The sequence below is a fragment of the Pezoporus flaviventris genome, unplaced genomic scaffold (genome assembly GCF_033815535.1).
Source record: "Pezoporus flaviventris isolate CSIRO_AGI_PZ_B2104156 unplaced genomic scaffold, CSIRO_AGI_Pfla_v1 ptg000001l, whole genome shotgun sequence".
Lineage (NCBI taxonomy): Eukaryota > Metazoa > Chordata > Aves > Psittaciformes > Psittacidae > Pezoporus > Pezoporus flaviventris.
Window position 1 is genome coordinate 41,380,600 of NW_026892549.1, and position 18,805 is coordinate 41,399,404.

The 18,805-nt window shown below is 37.7% G+C and overlaps 1 protein-coding gene across 2 annotated transcripts in view; it reads right to left on the reverse strand.

The window, feature by feature from the left end:
• The window catches only part of LNPK (lunapark, ER junction formation factor), a 44,718-nt gene that overhangs the window by 15,336 nt on the left and 10,577 nt on the right, over positions 1-18,805 (reverse strand). For both annotated transcript variants that reach the window (XM_061454100.1, XM_061454090.1), the window contains exons 6-9: positions 15,284-15,324; positions 7,037-7,117; positions 6,897-6,948; positions 1,259-1,477 (exon numbers count right to left, since the gene is read on the reverse strand). In XM_061454100.1, coding sequence (XP_061310084.1) covers positions 1,259-1,477; positions 6,897-6,948; positions 7,037-7,117; positions 15,284-15,324 — 393 coding nt within the window. The remainder of the gene's footprint in view (positions 1-1,258; positions 1,478-6,896; positions 6,949-7,036; positions 7,118-15,283; positions 15,325-18,805) is intronic.

The window sequence follows — 18,805 nt, forward strand, 5'->3', positions numbered from 1 at the left end:
ATTAAGACTTAGTAATAATTTGCCTTTACAGTTCACTTCAGGGATAAAAACAAATTTAGCACTTTCATAATACAGATAAACAATTACTAACAAAAAATTAGCCTTAATGAACTCTGCAGAGAAGTGAGAGATCACAGCTTTTCAGGACAAGTGTAATCCACTACACTAAGCAATACAAACAGGCATCTTAACATCCAGCTGCCCGAGATCTTTCATTAAGAAACTGAGCGTCAACATATCATTTATAGTCCTACTTTAAGATTGTACCATGAAAGTGAAGCAAGCAAGGACACCCAGTTTGTAAGACTTCGGTAACTCCAAGCGAAAAAAAAAGGAATACAGGGCAGAAGAAAATACTCTTGATCACTGTAAAGAGCAAAGAACTACTCCACATTACAGCGGTGCTTAGAAGATTCTTGGCAATTGAATCCCTTCTATTTTCAAGACAGCATTTGATCTCCTTTCTTGCCTTGTGATACAACTTGCCAGACATCCTGCAACAAATGAAAGTCCTGGCACTAACCCATACACAGCTTTACCATGCATGAGGAGAATGAAAATGCCTCCCCCCAAAACTCTCGATGCTCTGTTTAATACAATACATCCCATCTGAAGACCAACCCAGAATCAAGGAAAAAGCATTTTCAGGATACGAAAACAAATTTTACAGAGCATTCATTTCTACCAGATTTCAACCTGCTGCTGAACTTTTGACTCTTCTACCAAAATAACAATGCATTTTAGAAGAATTCAGCTACAACAGGCAACTTTTTCGATGTATCTGATATTTTACACTTTAATCTATGAGTATAGATTGCATGACTATACCTCCTAGAGCAAAAATTTAAATAAATGTCAAGATATGTGTTAAAAAAAATGTGCAGGGTTTAGTGAGAAACATGAATATATTCTGAAAGTGTTCTCCTCTGTATCTGATTTATATAAGTGTAGAGCTCTTCTAAACTAAGAACATAAAAAGGTATGCTATATTGTTGAGTACAGAATACTGCAAAGTTTTATTGCCATTTAAACAAAAAAGCCATAACAGTTAAATGAGCTAAGGCAATAGGTTCCAGCATCAAAAGGTGCCAGCTGTAGAGAGTTATAGCTAATTGAATATGGAACTCCTGCTTAATCAGATAACTGCTCTCCTATTTCCAAATGAAATGCCATTTCCATACTGTCTGAAAATGGCCTATTTTATTGGTAACCAGAGAAAACAATATAAACTGTAAATAACATTAAGTGCTCTGTTTACCCATTCCAGACACTGAAGTAGCAGGGGATCCAGGGCGTCTTGGTAAAACATTTGACTGCAAGGGTGCCACAAGAGTTCTTTCTGGGGGTCCACTCGGAGGCAATGTGTCTCTCTGCAGATTAGGAGGTGCTGGAACCAGTGATTTCGGAGAGCCTTGTTTAGGACTTGCAGGCGGGGGTGTAGAAGCATTTCTCTGAGCTGTGGTCCTCTGACGTATTTCTGACAAGAATATGTGCACACAAAATTTAGTATCTAGCATTATAAGAGATTAGTAAAAGCACATTAATATCATTATCCCAACCAGCAAATTAGTCAAACAAAACCAGAAAGTCCTATAACTAAAGATCACAATCTGCCTGAGCATACCATAGAAATAACCCACACACAGAATACTATATTTAAAAAACAATAATAATTAACTGCTAAATACTTACAGCAAATTTCTTCTAGAAGAAAATTAGCAGATAGCTACCTTACAATTCTGTTCTCTAAGTCACAATACTGAAGATCAGAATAGCTAGGGTCAAGCTACAGCGTACAGACAGAACTGACCACTGTTTATGATTTAAACACGCTTCCAAGTACTTAGCTTTCCACAGGAACAAAAACTACCCAGTCATGTCTAAAATATCCACACCAAGTGCCCAGAGTTACTAAAATAAATTCATATTGGGTAGATGGAAACAATCCTAAAGCCAGAAGAAACTATAATGCTTCATTCAGATCATACTGTTTTGCTCACTGGCTTCAGCAACTATGAACAAGTTATGTGCTTAGATTGTCATGAAGCAAGAACAGGCTCAGATGGAATATGTCCCTACTTTCACCTCCTCTCATTCCACTATGAGAGTTACTATTAAATAGATATTACGAAAAATAGGTTTCTTCAGCTCTTATATGAAGCCAGAGATCTTATTAATACCAATGGGAATATAATTCCAGTAATAAATTAAGGCTTGGATATTATTCCTGCAAACACAAAGTTCCATTATATTTATACAGAAGTTTGTTTCCCAAACCAAACAAGGAACAATGCTCATGAGCCATGCTTAATGAACAGCAGTGTCACTATTATCCCACCCAAACCTCAGCACCTCCAGGCAGCCTTTGAAATACACTATTGCAACAAACCAAACCAAAATGTAACCCTCACTTTAGGGCTGCAGACATTAACACGGTTAACAAGTGACAGCTTAGACTCTTAGACTCTTAGCTAAGACAAAGTTGGTATTACTGGAGTACTAACACAAGCTCTGTCGGAAAAAAAAAAAAATCACTAACTAGTGCCACAAAATTACAACATACATAGCCCATGCTCTTGCTTACTTATCTGTACATATAAGTAAGATTAATATACACCATAAGAATGAATAAAAACACTCTTTAATATAATCAGAAGACTACAACTGTGCAGTCTTACTAAAAACCCACCTAATCCAGTTTTCTATAGAGCAGAATAAATTAGTAGCCTTCTCTTGCCACACCTTCTTGCGCATGACTACATTGCCTCACACAACTTCACCATCCAAGTTAGATCACCCAATGGGTATAATGATTGTGTACTTGAACTTGGTTTTAGCAAGTCCCCTCACTACTTAAACTGGAAAACAGAGTAAGCTGGTGAGGTAGTTGCAGAAATTCCATTAAGGTTTCCTTGGCGACTTGTTTCTATTTTGAAAACTGCTCATGTGTTCAAAGTTTTATTTTAATCAAGAATTCATTTATGACAAACCTCACCACTAAAATTTCTTGGAGAGCTTTTTGTGAGAGACCTTACCAGCAACCTTCCAAGTCTAACTACATTACAATAATTGCATCATCCTCTCCACACCATCTGACCAACAGGCATGACAATATAATGATTCTGCCCCACAATTTATCCAAATTTTCCAGTTTGTGACAGTTTCCACTCCTGTACCACTTTCAAAAAATCAAGTTAAAGGTATGCAATTTCTCAACTCCTCAGCTCCACAGGTCTTTAAAAAGTGAAGTGGTATGAAGCCTAAATTCACTTGTTCCAAGATCATTTTAAATATCTGTAAAGACATTTTAATGCACTGCTAACATTTTCTTCATTCTTTTTCATCACAAAGCCTGCTTTATTACAGTTTTACATACAAAGATTTCAAAGATCATGGCTATAATTTGTACCTATGGATGTTACTTTCGCATTTTGAAGGCTGTTTTCCTAAATTATGTGATTTAAGCACATCAATTTTGGTTGCTTAACAGCTCCGAGTGTTTCAATAGGTCACGGATATATTCATATTTACTCCAAGTCTTTATTACACTATTCAGAAGCAACTTCCATGCCACCTGCAAGAGTTTTGTGCATTTGGCCTGTTCTTTCTGAAGGGTCATTTTTGGCAAGCCTCCTTTAACAAGGCTTTCGATTTTTAAAGTTACTGCTACTTTAATGACTCTCCACATTTTTGCTCCTACAATGATGTTGAACCCAAGTGCTTTACAGTCAGTATTGGAGAGATGTGCTTCAGTAGTTTTAGTCTCATCGCAGAAGTAAGAATGCAAGACTGTTAGTTTCCACAAAATGGTATCAAGTTATGCACAAAGCTCACAGACACACACTTAGAAGTACATTAGTTCATTTAGCTTTCACTCTATTCCTTACTTCGTATTTAAGAGAACTTGCCAATACTCTGCTGCTCCCCAAATAAAAAAAGTTACCAGAATTTACAGGAAAATGAGAAATGCTCTCCATGAAGAGACCAACAGCCCATCCATCCCAGTATTCCACATCTTACATTGGCTGTAGATGTTAGAATCATAGAATAGTTAGGGTTGGAAAGGACCTTAAGATCATCTAGTTCCAACGCCCCTGCCATGGGCAGACACACCTCACATTAAACCATTGTCACTCAAGGCTCTGGCCAACATGGCCCTGAACACTGCCAGGGATAGAGCATTCACAACTTCCTTGGGCAACCCATTCCAGTGCCTCTCCACCCTTTACAGTAAAGAATTTCTTCCTTATATCCAATCTAAACTTCCCCTGTTTAAGTTTTAACCCATTACCCCTTGTCTTGTCACTATAGTCCCTAATAAATAGTCCATCCCCAGCATCCCTATAGCCCCCTTCAGATACTGGAAAGCTGCTATGAGGTCTCCACGCAGCCTTCTCTTCTCCAGCCTGAAAAGCACCAACTTTCTCAGCCTGCCCTCATACAGGAGGTGCTCCAGTCCCCTGATCATCCTCGTGGCCCTCCTCTGCACTTGTTCCAACAGTTCCATGTCCTTTTCATGTTGAGGACACCAGAACTGCACACAATACTCCAAGTGAGGTCTCACAAGAGCAGAGTAGAGGGGCAGGATCACCTCCTTCAACCTGCTGGTCACACTCCTTTTGATGCAGCCCAGGATACGGTTGGCTTTCTGGGCTGCGAGCACACACTGCCGGCTCATGTTCATTTTCTCATCAACCACCAACCCCAAGTCCTTCTCTGCAGGGCTGCTCTGAATCTTTTCTCTGCCCAACCTGTAGCCTGGGATTGCTCAGACCCAGGTGTAGGACCTTGCACTTGGCATGGTTAAACTTCATGAGGTTGGCATCAGCCCACCTCATAAGTGTGTCAAGGTCTCTCTGGATGGCATTCCTTCCCTCCAGCATAGCAACTGAACCGCACAGCTTGGTGTCATCGGCAAACTTGCTGAGAGCGCACTCAATCCCACTTTCAATGTTATTTACTGATAACACACAAACCTGAATTATTTCTGTTGCCTGCATCTCTGATACCACTCCCAGGATCCGCAAATGCGTTGTCAGGGACATCAGAGAGTACAGCCTTGTCTAATCATTTTTAGTATCAAATATGAACCCTGCTGCCCACAGATTCCTCTAATTCCTTTAAACCTGCTTTCTGCTTCGACAATAACAGCCCTAATATTCTTCTGCAGTAACTGGATATGATCTACATACTTCTCATATTGCCGTATGTTGAGATGCAACATGTTAATAGTGAGCCTGTTGCAAAGTTTCAGATTTCTGTAACTCAAGTTCCACAAGTTGGCGGAGTAACCTGTCCACTGGGTCTCAATGCTAACACAATATACAGTTACTGCTGATGTAGTTTTAATGAAGTTTTACAATTTTCCAAGGTTTATTTCTTCTTTTAATGATTTTTTTGAGCATCCACAAACCAACTGCATAAAGACAAATAAGTAACTCAAAAACATAACTTTCATGCTTCAAGCACACTGGAGTCCAAATTCTGTAGTTACTGGCACTGAATAATACAGACACATAAGCAAATACATTACTTAACAGGGCTACTACTCACAACTGATGATCCAGTATAATCTTTTAAAGAATATTAAGAAATTGCCAGTGGTAAGACAGCTGTGTTTTTCATGTTTACAAGCATAACTATTTTATTTCTCCCTCACTTCAGAACTCCTTGATTTTTGTAGACATGAATACATCATTTTAAAAGAGCTAAAGCACACTGCAGGTCAATATATAGTTCACATAACTTGTTGGCTTTAGTGGCAAAGACCAACCAAGCATTTTATTTCTTCCTCATGCCTGTACCTATCCCACAGGTTGCAACCATCTCCTACTGCATTAAATTCTGGTCGTGCAGCTATGTCATTTACAATACAGACCTGCTAACAGCTGTATTAGCACAATGAAGCAAGCAGCTAATAACACAATATTCCCAATGTTTAGTCCACTGCAAATATACTTACCCTGATTTTTTTTTTCATACAGCCATAGTACTGCATAAGTATATGCTCATTAACTCTATCCCTCAAAACATTTCTGAATAGATAAAATTGTACTTAAGTTCTCGAACTCCTTTCCTTCTGGATTTCCAAGTGCCTTCTTACACCAAACTCCAGGTTCACCTGAATTATCACGTCAAAACCACAAAACCTGCAAGAGCAGCTAAATACATATAAAAATTGGGGCACCAACAGCTGTTTTTCTGAGAACCAACTATCATGTAATGCTGATTAAACCTTTGTATAAGTAGTAGGATGCACAAGAACCCTGGATCAAAAGCACATGCACTATGCTTTGTAAACCCAAGCGTACACAAGACTAGTTAACTAGTTAATACAGACTGCACAACTAACTTGCCACCATTGCTACTTACACAGCCTGGTCAGATGGGAAGACAACCACCGTATAACTTACTAGGAGTTTCAAAAATGATGGTGATATCTTTTCAATACCAGAATGACTAAATGAAATTATTTCTGTGCTAGCTTTGTGAAATCTCTCCATCCACCACATATAAGTAGTTTAAGCACCGCATTAGGACAGGTCTAACTAGCCAAATATAGAAACAGAATTGAAAAACTAAGCCAATGAACAGATTTGCAAGCAGCTTAGTATTCTAGAAAACTTGCTAGCATGCCACAGGAAGTAAGTTTTCCCTCTGCTTTAGCACCAAGCAGCATTAAATATCCTGCTGACTAGAAGAGCACTGGCCTTTAGCAACAGATCCCTAATCTGAAAAATACAGCATAGTAATGGCATAGTCTAATAAAAAGTCTATTAACCCTAAATAAAGGTCAATTGACCTACAAATTTTATCACAGAGAGACTTCTAGAGTGGAAATTGCTATGAAAGATGAATACCTATGCTAAGGAGCACCCGTTTTACAAGGCTATTACCTTGTCCAGGTCTTGAGGTTGAAGATGTTCCTGCAGATGGCAGTTCAGCCTCCTGCCAATTAATTACAAATAACATTATTTGAATGTTCAGCTCCATAGTACCTTTCGTATTAAATCAGTACTAATATCAAGATTCTTACCTTTGCACTTGATTCTGGATCAAATCTTTCAAGAATTAATTTAGCAGTCTTGTATGTTTCCTTCTCCATTACTTCCTCAAGCTGGAAACAAAAGGTTCCACACATCAACACAGAATTCCTCGAAGTATTTTACCCTCCCTATCTTCCCATTTACAAGCAACTTACTAATGTCACCAACAGCTGAAGCTCAGTCCAATGAACCAGTAGCATGTTCAAATACCTACAGATTTGCAGTATTCAATGGAAATGAAATTTTGCTTTCAAAAATCGTTTCTAAACTCTAATGGGCTACTTCTACTTAACAGCTTTATTGCAAGGAAACACCAAATATTGCTAATTGTTTACATATAATGAGGAGAATAATTACATGCACCAACTTCAATAATGGAATGTGCAAAAATCTATCAGCCATCATTATTGGAAGTTATTAGACATGACAAGCAAATGACAGGCAATTCCTTAGATTTATTTCCTCATAGTACTTAATGCTATTAATTTAAGGAAGGTCGTTAGCCAAGTGCTTTACAGAATAAAGTCTCTGTGCCAATTAACTCCTGTCAGCATCGATTTTAGATTATTTATTAGCAGAAGCAATTAGCTTGCTGCAAACGCTGTGAAAACTCACTAACTAGAGAACAGCCATGGAATTTGCTCAAATGACTTTAAAGACTGGATCTCCATCTTTACAGCAATTCCAATGCTTTTCAGAAAAAAAGAACATGCTAAGAATTGAAATAAAAAAACTTACTGAGAACTATGCATACTTTAGGGAGTGTAATTAAAGCACTTCATTATTACAGCATTTTATTTACAACGCACTCAAGTGGCTTTATAGTTAATACATGGGCTTAATTAAAAAAGTAATCACTAGTAAAGTATCATTTTAGTGGTTAACAGCCAACATCAGAAGCAGCTTAACTTTAAAATGGAGATAGCTGAATTTATGACAAATAGCTAATAGGTATAGGAATTATAATGCATTTTACAGTATCTTAAGCAGACTTTTTCTCCTAGATATACCAACTAGTGGCCATGTTCAGCTAAAAATAGAGGGGTTGTTTGTTCTCAAGTTTGCTGTTGACATAAACTGCAAAACTGAAAATGTCAGTGGTCAAAAAATTAAGTTCTCGCAAACTCATCTACCATTGCTAAAATAACAGTGCAGTTAACATGACTTTTATGCCATTATTTAGCTAGTGAGAAATTAACATTTCAGCCATTCTGTGTATACAGATTTTGTAAGGGGGTTTATCTTTAGACAGACCTCAGAATTACAAATAGACCTCAGAAAATAAATAAAATCCACTCAATTTAATGGATACGTAGTATCAATTTAACACTCACACAGTGTACCAGACATTTAAGGCAAGGGATACTATCCAAGCTGTTAATTACTACTGAAACAAAAGGGAGTGAGAAAACAGAAGTAAAATTCAATTTCCTAAACTTTTATTTCAGCAGGACTTTGCAGTTAACCCACTAACTTGGTAAAACAAACATTACACACTGCAGTATCAGAATTAAGGGTCAAATAGGAAAAAGTGAGTATTTATTGCTTATAAAAGTAAAAACCATAAGGAAGAACTTTATATGAAGGGGTAAGGTTAGTGAGGTGAAGCTGCAAACTGGGGAAGTGTGAACAGCCAGTGTCAGTATCTGCCCCCAAATCAAAACAAAAAACTGAGCCATGCATGCAGCTGTCCTTATAGCCACACAGGCAAATAAGAAACAGCCTTTTGCAGGACAGTGACCTATAGCATGGGAAAAACAGAATGCTCCACCATTACTTGACGCTTTCCTTATCTAATGCACTTCTTGCCACACAAGTATTAAACAGGACAGCAGTTATTTGCGGATATTCAAGTTTTCAGAAACAGTAATATTTTCAAATGGAAAAAAATTGTTATTCTTCCCATTATATATTTATTGGATAATTCAACAAGTTACTCTTCATATTTTGAAATTCATATATAGCTTTATAGTTCTACTAAAGCTCAAGCTGAACAAGAGTTCAGTTTTACAACTGACTCTTTACAGGTTCCTTGAAAATGTAGAGAAATTGTCAAAACTACTATAAGCACACTCACAGCTCTTAGGGTTTCACTTCTAGGATACATTTTTCTAAAATTAAGTTTGGCTAACAATATCAAATTAGGAATCAAAAAGGTCAAACTTTATTCACTCTTTGAGTAAATTAATATAATTATTAGAAGTAAATAATGTCCCATGTAAAATTTAAATACTATCTCTATACTTGCATAGCAGAAGAAAGTGGCTTGTGCACTTGCCACGGCAATCTCCTTTATAAATGCAAATCAACATACTGACTTCTGGATTACTCACCATCCTGAAGCATAACCTTGTAAAAGTTAACCTAGTCCTGAGCACTGGCTCAGTAACACAGGAACATCTCAACACCTCCTGCTCTTACTCCATAATACACACTTCTGAGATCTACTTTCTTCCAAGGGCTAATTCATAGTCTATTATTACCAAACTTAAACACTGAGTAATAGAGATCACAAGTGAAATATCTATGAAAGTTAATACCAGCATACTCGGGGATTTTTCAAACGTACTTCATGGAATTAACCTTAATAAAGAATCGTGGTCATGCACCGCATTCTCTCCTATGAATAACTGCATGGACGGCCTCTTTTCTAACTGGCAACCAAACAGAATTGCTGTGGCAACAACATCAGTTGCCTATACTCAAGAGTAATATGAGTAATGTATCTTAAGCTTCTTGTAAACATGATTTAGCCACTGGAAGTCTGAAGTACTGGCACAGTGCAAGCTACTTATTTGCCATACTACCACGTGAGTTCTTAAATTGAATTACTTGGTATGTCAAGCCTGACTACGGCAAGTCATTTATGTTCACAGAAAGCCATAGGACTCATTTCAGTCTACCATGTGAGATATGCCAGTACACATTGCAAGTTTCCTTAAAATATGAAATAAATCATTTAAGCCACAATAATCAAGAATACTCTGCAATACCCATGCAAACAGTAAAACAACCAAAGTAACTGACCACACCACCCAAGTCTTGGAAGGCAGACGCAGGGACTGCGAGAATGAAGACCTTGGGTCCACTGTAGGAGAGGAACTGGTTCGAGACCATCTTAAAAATCTGAACATACACAAGTCCATGGGACCTGATGAAATCCATCCGTGGGTCCTGAAGGAGCTGGCAAATGAAATTGCTAAGCCACTGTCCATAATATTTGAAAAGTCATGGCAGTCAGGTGAAGTTCCCAACAACTGGAAAAAAGAAATATAACCCCATTTTCAAGAAGGGGAAAACGGATGACCTGGGGAATTACAGACCAGTCAGTCTCACCTCTGTGCCTGGCAAAATCTTGGAGCAGATTCTTCTGGAAGGCATGCTAAGGCACGCTAAGGCACATGAAAAACAAGGTGCTTGGTGACAGCCAGCATGGCTTCACTAAGGGGAAATCCTGCCTGACCAATGTGGTGGCCTTCTATGATGGGGCTACAGAACTGATGGACAGGTAGAGCAGTTGATGTAATCTACCTGGACTTGTGTAAAGCGTTCAACACTGTCCCACGACACCAAGCTGTGTGGTTCAGTTGATACTCTGGAGGGAAAGAATGCCATCCAGAGAGACCTCAACACGCTTGTAAGGTGGGCTGATGCCAACCTCAGGAAGTTTAACCATGCCAAGTGCAAGGTCCTACACCTGGGCAATCCCAGGCACAGCTACAGGTTGGGCAGAGAAGAGATTCAGAGCAGCCCTGCAGAGAAGGATTTGGGGGTGGTGGTCCATGAGGAAAATGAACATGAGCAGGCAGTGTGCGCTTGCAGCCCAGAAAGCCAACCGTATCCTGGGCTACATCAAAAGCAGCGTGACCAGCAGGTCGAAGGAGGTGATCCTGCCCCTCTACTCTGCTCTTGTGAGACCTCACTTGGAGTGTGTGCAGTTCTGGTGTCCTCAACATGAAAAGGACATGGAACTGTTGGAAGAAGTCCAGAGGAGGGCCATGAGGATGATCAGGGGACTGGAGCACCTCCCATATGAAGACAGGCTGAGAAAGTTGGGGCTGTTCAGCCTGGAGAAGAGAAGGCTGCGTGGAGACCTCATTGCAGCTTTCCAGTATCTGAAGGGGGCTATAGGGATGCTGGGAAGGGATTGTTCATCAGGGACTGCAGTGACAGGACAAGGGGTAATGGGTTAAAACTTAAACAGGGGAAGTTTAGATTGGATATAAGGAGGAAATTCTTTACTGTTAGGGTGATGAGGCACTGGAATGGGTTGCCCAAGGAAGTTGTTAATGCTCCATCCCTGTAAGTCCAGGCTGGCCAGAGCCTTGGGTGACAATGGTTTAATGTGAGGTGTGTCTGCCCAGAGGCGTTGGAACTAGATGATCTTAAGGTCTTTTCCAACCCTAACTATTCTGTGATTCTATAAACTGTCTTGTGACAACACTGCATGAAAGAAATACTTAACTTGATCATTCATCAGTAAATACGATTTTTAACTGTATTTTGAGCTTCCAATTGCACATTTCCAGTACCCTAGCACATACTGGGTAGACAAAACTGGGCTTATACAACAACCAACTCCCAGTAGAGTTTTTGTCACATACTGAAGGCTATCAAAGTATCTACAAGTCTTACACGCTTAGAAAGTTGAAAATTTAAAGTTCATGAAACAGTAGTTATTTTAAATAACAAAATTCATACGCTGAATTTTCACCACACATGCTGTTAATTCTAAGGCAGCCTTGAAATCAGACTTCTTGTTTTTGGAAAATTAGCAGAAGCAACTTTCCAAATTCTTACCTGAAATGGCTAGGAAGGCAGCTCAAGTCTAATATTACACTCAGCCTCCTATAAGGGTAGCTGAGCAAACTTCAGCAAAGCTTAATTCTAACATTAGCAAAGTAATCACTACAGTATCTTTGCAACTCTGTCCTCAGGCTAATAATTATCCCATCTTTAGACTGCTGCTCCAGGTAAAGTCTCCACTAATTCCCCCTTGTAGCAGCTTAATAAATGTCCTGTGCCCTTGCTTTAATATGCTTAACCCTCTGAACTTGCTCATCTATACATTCAGGCTTAAGGGCTGACATCCTCATGAACCAAGAACTCTAAAGCCAAAATTACAGCTACACAACCAGAGCACATCTTACAATCAAGGAGGGGAAAAAAAAAGTTGTATCTTGTAGTGCCTTAATTATAGCTAATAAACTTAATCCCTACCACCAATCCATAAAGAAAAAAAAGCATTCACTAGGAAAAAAATAGTGTAGAGTCAGTTCTGTGTAGAATTAAGTATTACACAAACTGTGCATCAAAGTACAGGATAGAGAATATTAACAGGCATTTCCAGATGAAGTATCTATATTTGCATGTGTCAGGTATTTCACCCACATGAATATCCACATGATTATGCCATGGAACAGAACTTTAGTTCTATTGAGCAGCTCATTGCATAGCCACCAGGGCATTTATAATAGATGAGGAGCTTACTCCATTACAGGAACTCTTCAGCACATAAGTAATGTCACTAGAGAAAAGATGGACCACAAGCCTGTAAGACACAAGTAGTGTAACATTTTTTCAAAAGGATAATTGTCTTCAATATAAGATTTCTCTAGCAATCAGGTATCTGAGCTGCAATGAAGTGAAAAGCCATAGCTGTTGTGGCAGCATGACAATGCCTAGAAAACCATTTGCATTACAAATAAACAGGAAATACATAATTTACTTATCCCAGATACTGTGAGGATCACAATGTAAGTATCTTAGTAACTAATCCTATTTGCAAACTCAGTAGCAAACCAGAATCTAACGGAAAAAAAAAAACAAAATCCCTTTCCCTCTTGCTTTACATTAATTTACTTGAAGGTTTTTACTTTGTTTTACTAAAAAGTAGGTGTTGATATAGGTATTCAAAGCCACAAACAGTGCTAAGAAAGTTAATCCAAAATAAAAAGAAATATTATCAAACTCAAATTTTTACAGAACGTACTGAGTATTTTTATCTAAAAGACAAAGTATATTCTGACTCATTACCTGCATCCACTTTCAGCTCATTTTAACATGCTAGGTTTCATGTATGTTTATTTAATTTTAATGCTTAATTGAATACCTTTAAATTATGATGAAAATCAGGAGTCAATATTCTGAGTAAAAAAATACCAACACTTCTGATTCAAGAGGTTGCAATAAGTCTTCTGTTTCTGGTTCCTTCATAGGAACCAGGCACTCACATGATTAGGAAATAACCATAGACCTTTTAATTCCCCTCAGATTGAAAAACAGCTGAGTTATAGGTTATTGTACTTCCCAGAACTCTGTTCTACTAATCTTACTTGGAAGTTTCTCTTTAATGTTTAAAACTTCACATACATATATACTAATGGTAATTTATATTTCCAGGTTTAAACTCTCCATAGTTACACTATAATTTCTATATTGTTCACTAAGTATTCATGCAGTTATTTAACATTAAACTACTGCCTGCTCTTCTACAATATGTGTTGGGTTTAATTTTCTGCATATGCAATATACATACACCTTGTTTCAAGAGCATCAATGCCCAAAAGAAAAAACACGCAAAAACCTCTCCCTTTTATAAACCAGCTTCTTCCTAGTTTTCTTTTGTTCAATGCCTTTTCTCTAAGGAAGTGCTCAGTATTGTTAGTTCTTCTAGAATAAATATGAGGATTTTCATGATTATGGAAAACTAAACCGAAATGCTTCACATTTAAGATTCCAAAAGCTGACTTGTTCTCCATTATGCTTTTTCTGCTCCAAGAAAGTTCCCTCCAAAGCCATCCAATGGCTACGTACACCAGAAAGATTAACTAATTTCAGTTAAGCAGTTTTCATAAAATAAAAATTAAAAACACAGTTTTCATACTCATTTATTTTGTTCTCAGAAAATGTAAACCTCTCCAACACCTTTTTTATCAGCGCACTCAAAGAACACTTCAACTAACAGATTCCTTAATATAAAGAATAGCATATGCAAATGTCAGCAAATCCTCTTAACCTGTAACCTAATTATATCATTGTTCTCTGGTAATAATTTTTACACCTACATTTTAAAAGTAAATATATATATATATATAAGTAAAAAATGCAGTGGAAGATCAGTGAAAGCTGCTTCCCCTGTAAAAGGCATACGATATCAGACTCTTACCTGACAGAGTTTTGGTAGCTTTCTTGTGGGTTTTCAGTTAATTTAGCTACCATGGCAAAATCCAGAAGGCATGAGGTGAACAGTTGGGAAACTCATCAACAATACAGCTTCATACTACAACTTTTGGAGTTTTTGAGGGGAGGAAGGACTGTTTGGAGAAGGAGGGTGTCTGAGGTTTGATTTGTTGGGATTTTTTAGTGGTGGTGGGTTTTACGTTTGCCTTGCAAGCAAAACTTTGCCAGGCAAGAGATGAAACCAGCAACATAAGTAAACAGAAAACTTCCTTCTGGAATGATTAAGGGGAGAAGAAATTCATTAAAAATAATAAAAAATAAATAAATCTGCAAAGAGCCCAAGTTATCCAAGACTTGGAATCTTTTCCATCCTAAATTTGTCTGAGATCAACTGTTGATCCAGTTAAAGCAAGTACCTGGCATACACCAGTTTTATACTGTTAACCCATCCACACAGCTCACAAAATAGATGACACCAAGAAAACTGATAGGACTGATACACAACATAAATTTTTGGAGGAAAGAATGGAAGAAATACGTAGCACAAAAATAAGATGGAGGAAGACAGGAATTAACTGGTGATGCATTTAAGATATAAACAATCTGTCACTTGAAAGGCAAGTTCATCTTGTCTAGATTAAAGTCCTTTTTACCAATTATTAAGAAGACATTAAGTGACTGAATAACTATCAAAGATATACTTGCACTCTATGTTCTTAAATAGAATTATAAGAAGTGTTAAGTGTTGCACCAAAAGTAAAAGCAGCAGTCAGCAATGAGTAGGTTAAAGCACACATTTTTGTTTTCTGACAAAACGGAATCACTTTACACAGATCTAGTAACATTAAAACAATAGCTTTTAAGTTCAAATACAAGGAGACAATTTATTCTCTCATGCAAGCAGTCCTTTGTAATTTGGGGGTAAGGAAAACCTTGTGTGCTACTAGGAAATGTACGAAAACAGAGGAGTGGTAATAGTTTCCCCTCCCTCCACTCTTCATCTATATATTACAATCAAACTCCTAACAACTAGCTTTTCTTGAAGTTTTACTTACTATTTTTTTCTTTTGAGATTTTAAATCTTCCAGTGCATCATCTAAAAAGAAGGACATCATGCATTAGTTTTCATATATGAATAAGAGAATTTCAGCACATTCTAAACATTATTTCATCCTGAGCAATCAGGAAAAATTATGCACTGACCACTACCAACCCTACAACATTAGTAAACTTTGCATAAAATACCTGAAGTGTTTGTGACATTAAAAATATATAATTCATTTTAAACATTGAAACATTGAAAATTATAAATTACAGCCCACATCACTTTACAGTTACAACTTAAAATAATGTTATGTACCATCTCCTCGTTAAACAAACCGATTCTAGCCAGTGCCCTTCTTTGATACACATTAAAACTGGTACAGCAATGGACCAAATATGCTTAATCTCATATGTCAAACTACAGGAAAAAAAATCCAACCTTGAGGTCTAAGTATTAATATATCCAAGTACCAGATTTACTGGCTTTAGTACTTCATGTAAGCCTTTTAAGACACATAAGTTTCAAATGCCAGGTGAGTTCTGAGCTTCAAATCTCAACCTATTACCCCTTTCAATACAATAGCAAAACCCCGAGTTTTGTAAGAAAAGCTACCAGAAGATCCTTTTACTACTAAATATTAAGAGAGACTGTTACAACTACTAGTCACAGCATTTAATCTCTCTAAAAGGACAGGAAAGAAGAAAGGTCAAATGCACGTGTGATTTTCCTTTAAGTCAATGTTGCAGCTTAGCACTCACAGAAAACTCCTTATAATTAACCATAACCTAATATAGAAGGTATCCTCTTGATAACCCACTTTCTACTACCTCCTTCACAGCAAGAAGAGTTTAACAAAAAAACTTTACAGCTTCTTCCCTTTCTAGCTCTGCTGGACACCAGCAGTTCATTTCCTGTCAGATATATCTATTTTTACCCATTTTTCAGTTAAGAAAAAAAGGAAAGAAAAAGATTCATAGAACAACAAGAAAAAAAACAAAGCCCAGCAAACTATATACTATTTTGTATCTTTATTTGTATATAAGTATGCTATGCACATTTTTTGAAGTTAATTCAGGAACAATACTGTTACTCAGAATGCAGTGAACACATAATTACTTGAACTGTTCCAGAACGTAAAAATTTATTTTGATAAAGACACTGTATTAAATGTATAAAATATTAAAACTGGGCACATACATATCTGAAAGTTTGTGCAATGAAAGGGTAACTACAACAATCACGTACATAGTTAAGATAAAAAGAACATGGAACAAGACCACATTTAGCATTAGGTTGGAACACAGAAGATACACAATTCCACGAATTGTGGATTTTCACATTAATAAGGTATCTTCCTCCACCAAATTTTACATTTACATTAGAACATAGCCTCTCATGTAGCCCTACACCAGAAATGCACTGCAACAGTGTGGTATCATGTAGCCAAATAGCACAACACCATGAGCTGTTACCAGTTACTTCGGAAACAGATACAGAAATGCCTAGAACATCTTCAAGCCTAGCCTCCCATGAAGCAATGCTATCAGTTTTGTTTCTCATCACTTTATATCCCATGTTCAACAAGAACTTCATGGAACACCTGCCCCTTCAGACATGGCCAAATGGCAATTACTGCAAAGTACACTCAAAAAAAGAAAATATAGAATCATAGAATAGTTAGGGTTGGAAAGGACCTTTAAATCATCTAGTTCCAACCCCCCTGCCATGGGCAGGGACACCTCACATTAAATCATGTCACCCAAGGCTTTGTCCAACCTGGACTTGAACACCACCAGGGATGGAGCATTAACAACCTCCTTGGGCAACCCATTCCAGTGCCTCACCACCCTAACAGGAAAGAATTTCTTCCTTATATCCAACCTAAACTTCCCTGTTTTAAGTTTGAACCCGTTACCCCTTGTCCTGTAACTATAGTCCCTAATGAAGAGGGCCTCCCCAGCATCCCTATAGGCCCCCTTCAGATACTGGAAGGCTGCTGAGGTCTCCACTCAGCCTTCTCTACTCCAGGCTGAACAGCCCCAACTTTCTCAGCCTGTCTTCATATGGGAGGTGCTCCAGTCCCCTGATCATCCTCGTGGCCCTCCTCTGGACTTGTTCCAACAGTTCCATGTCCTTTTTAAGTTGAGGACACCAGAACTGTGCACAATACTCCCAGTGAGGTCTTACCTTAATCAAGCCTACAGAAAAAAAATAATTCATACCAGAGAAGCCAATACCTGCAAGATACCTCACTTATTTTAATCACACTTTAGGACAGATCAGCCTGAATATTTGTCAACAGTTGTTTGCCTGACTGATCTTAAAAACTGAAATTCTGTAATCTCTCCATATCACCTTTCTTAGTGTCTTCACTACCAGCTTTTCCCCATTCAGAGCACGGTTGCCAGAACTGGTACAGTCTAGTTATCCAGCACAGAACCTCTTTGGAGCTTTAGGGTATTATATAATCATCTCCAGTGAATCAGTCAGTTGTATTAACTTCCCCCCCAACTGAGTGGCTAGCTCTGAGCCACTCAGTTGCCAGTTTTGCTCTCTGAGCTACATTTTCTCCTGCTTTACTGCTGTTACTCTTGCACTGCACATTTGATTTGTCTTCTCCAAATACAGGACTCATATCTTTGAGGTAAAAAACTTCATTTTTACCTAATCTCTGGAACAATGCGGAAATAATTCTTTCTCGCATGTTCTCACATCTACTAAAACTCTTTATGCACAAGTTCAACAAAAGCACTAGGCCTGCTTGTACGCTAAAAATGACAATAAAGGCATTTAAGCAAACTAGAAAAAAAGCATACTTTTTTTTCTTATCCAGGCATGAAATGCAAATATACATTCACCTTGGAAATGAATCACACAGCACCACAGAAGATATGGACAACTTTATTTCTGCATAAAAATGTATGTCCTATGCTTGCATATCAAATGCAAACATTAAGTTTAAGAAAAATTCCAAAAGTGATATTTAACTCATAAGCTGTCACAAATTAAATACATCATGTTGCTCTACAAGTCATAAAACATAGTACAGTGTTGAGGTTTTCCTGTATTATTAGTCACATCACTATGAAATACTGTTACAGGCTGGACTGCTTTCAAAGGAAGTCTCAAATGAATTCTAACTACTGCAGACAAGTGCCACAGATGCAGTTTTCAAAATTTGTATTAGAATGAATCTGCATGTTAACTTTTTATACATATTTGAACACCTCCCTTCCCACAGCAGGGGGGCTGGAACTAGATTATCTTTAAGGTCCCTTCTAATCCTAACCATTCTATGATTCCTTTTTGGCCTTGTTATATGACTCCCTATTTTCCTTAGCTCTCAAAACAGCACAAAAACACCTGCTTATCCCTTCTCTGCTCAGGAAAACATAAGCATGCTTTGGAGAACCTGGGAGAGAAAAGCTCTACTGGCAAACAAATTAAACAGATCTACTTAAATCTTTTCTCTTATACATAAAGATAACAAAGACTATTGGATATAATTGCAAGATGCAAGTATTGAGGGAAC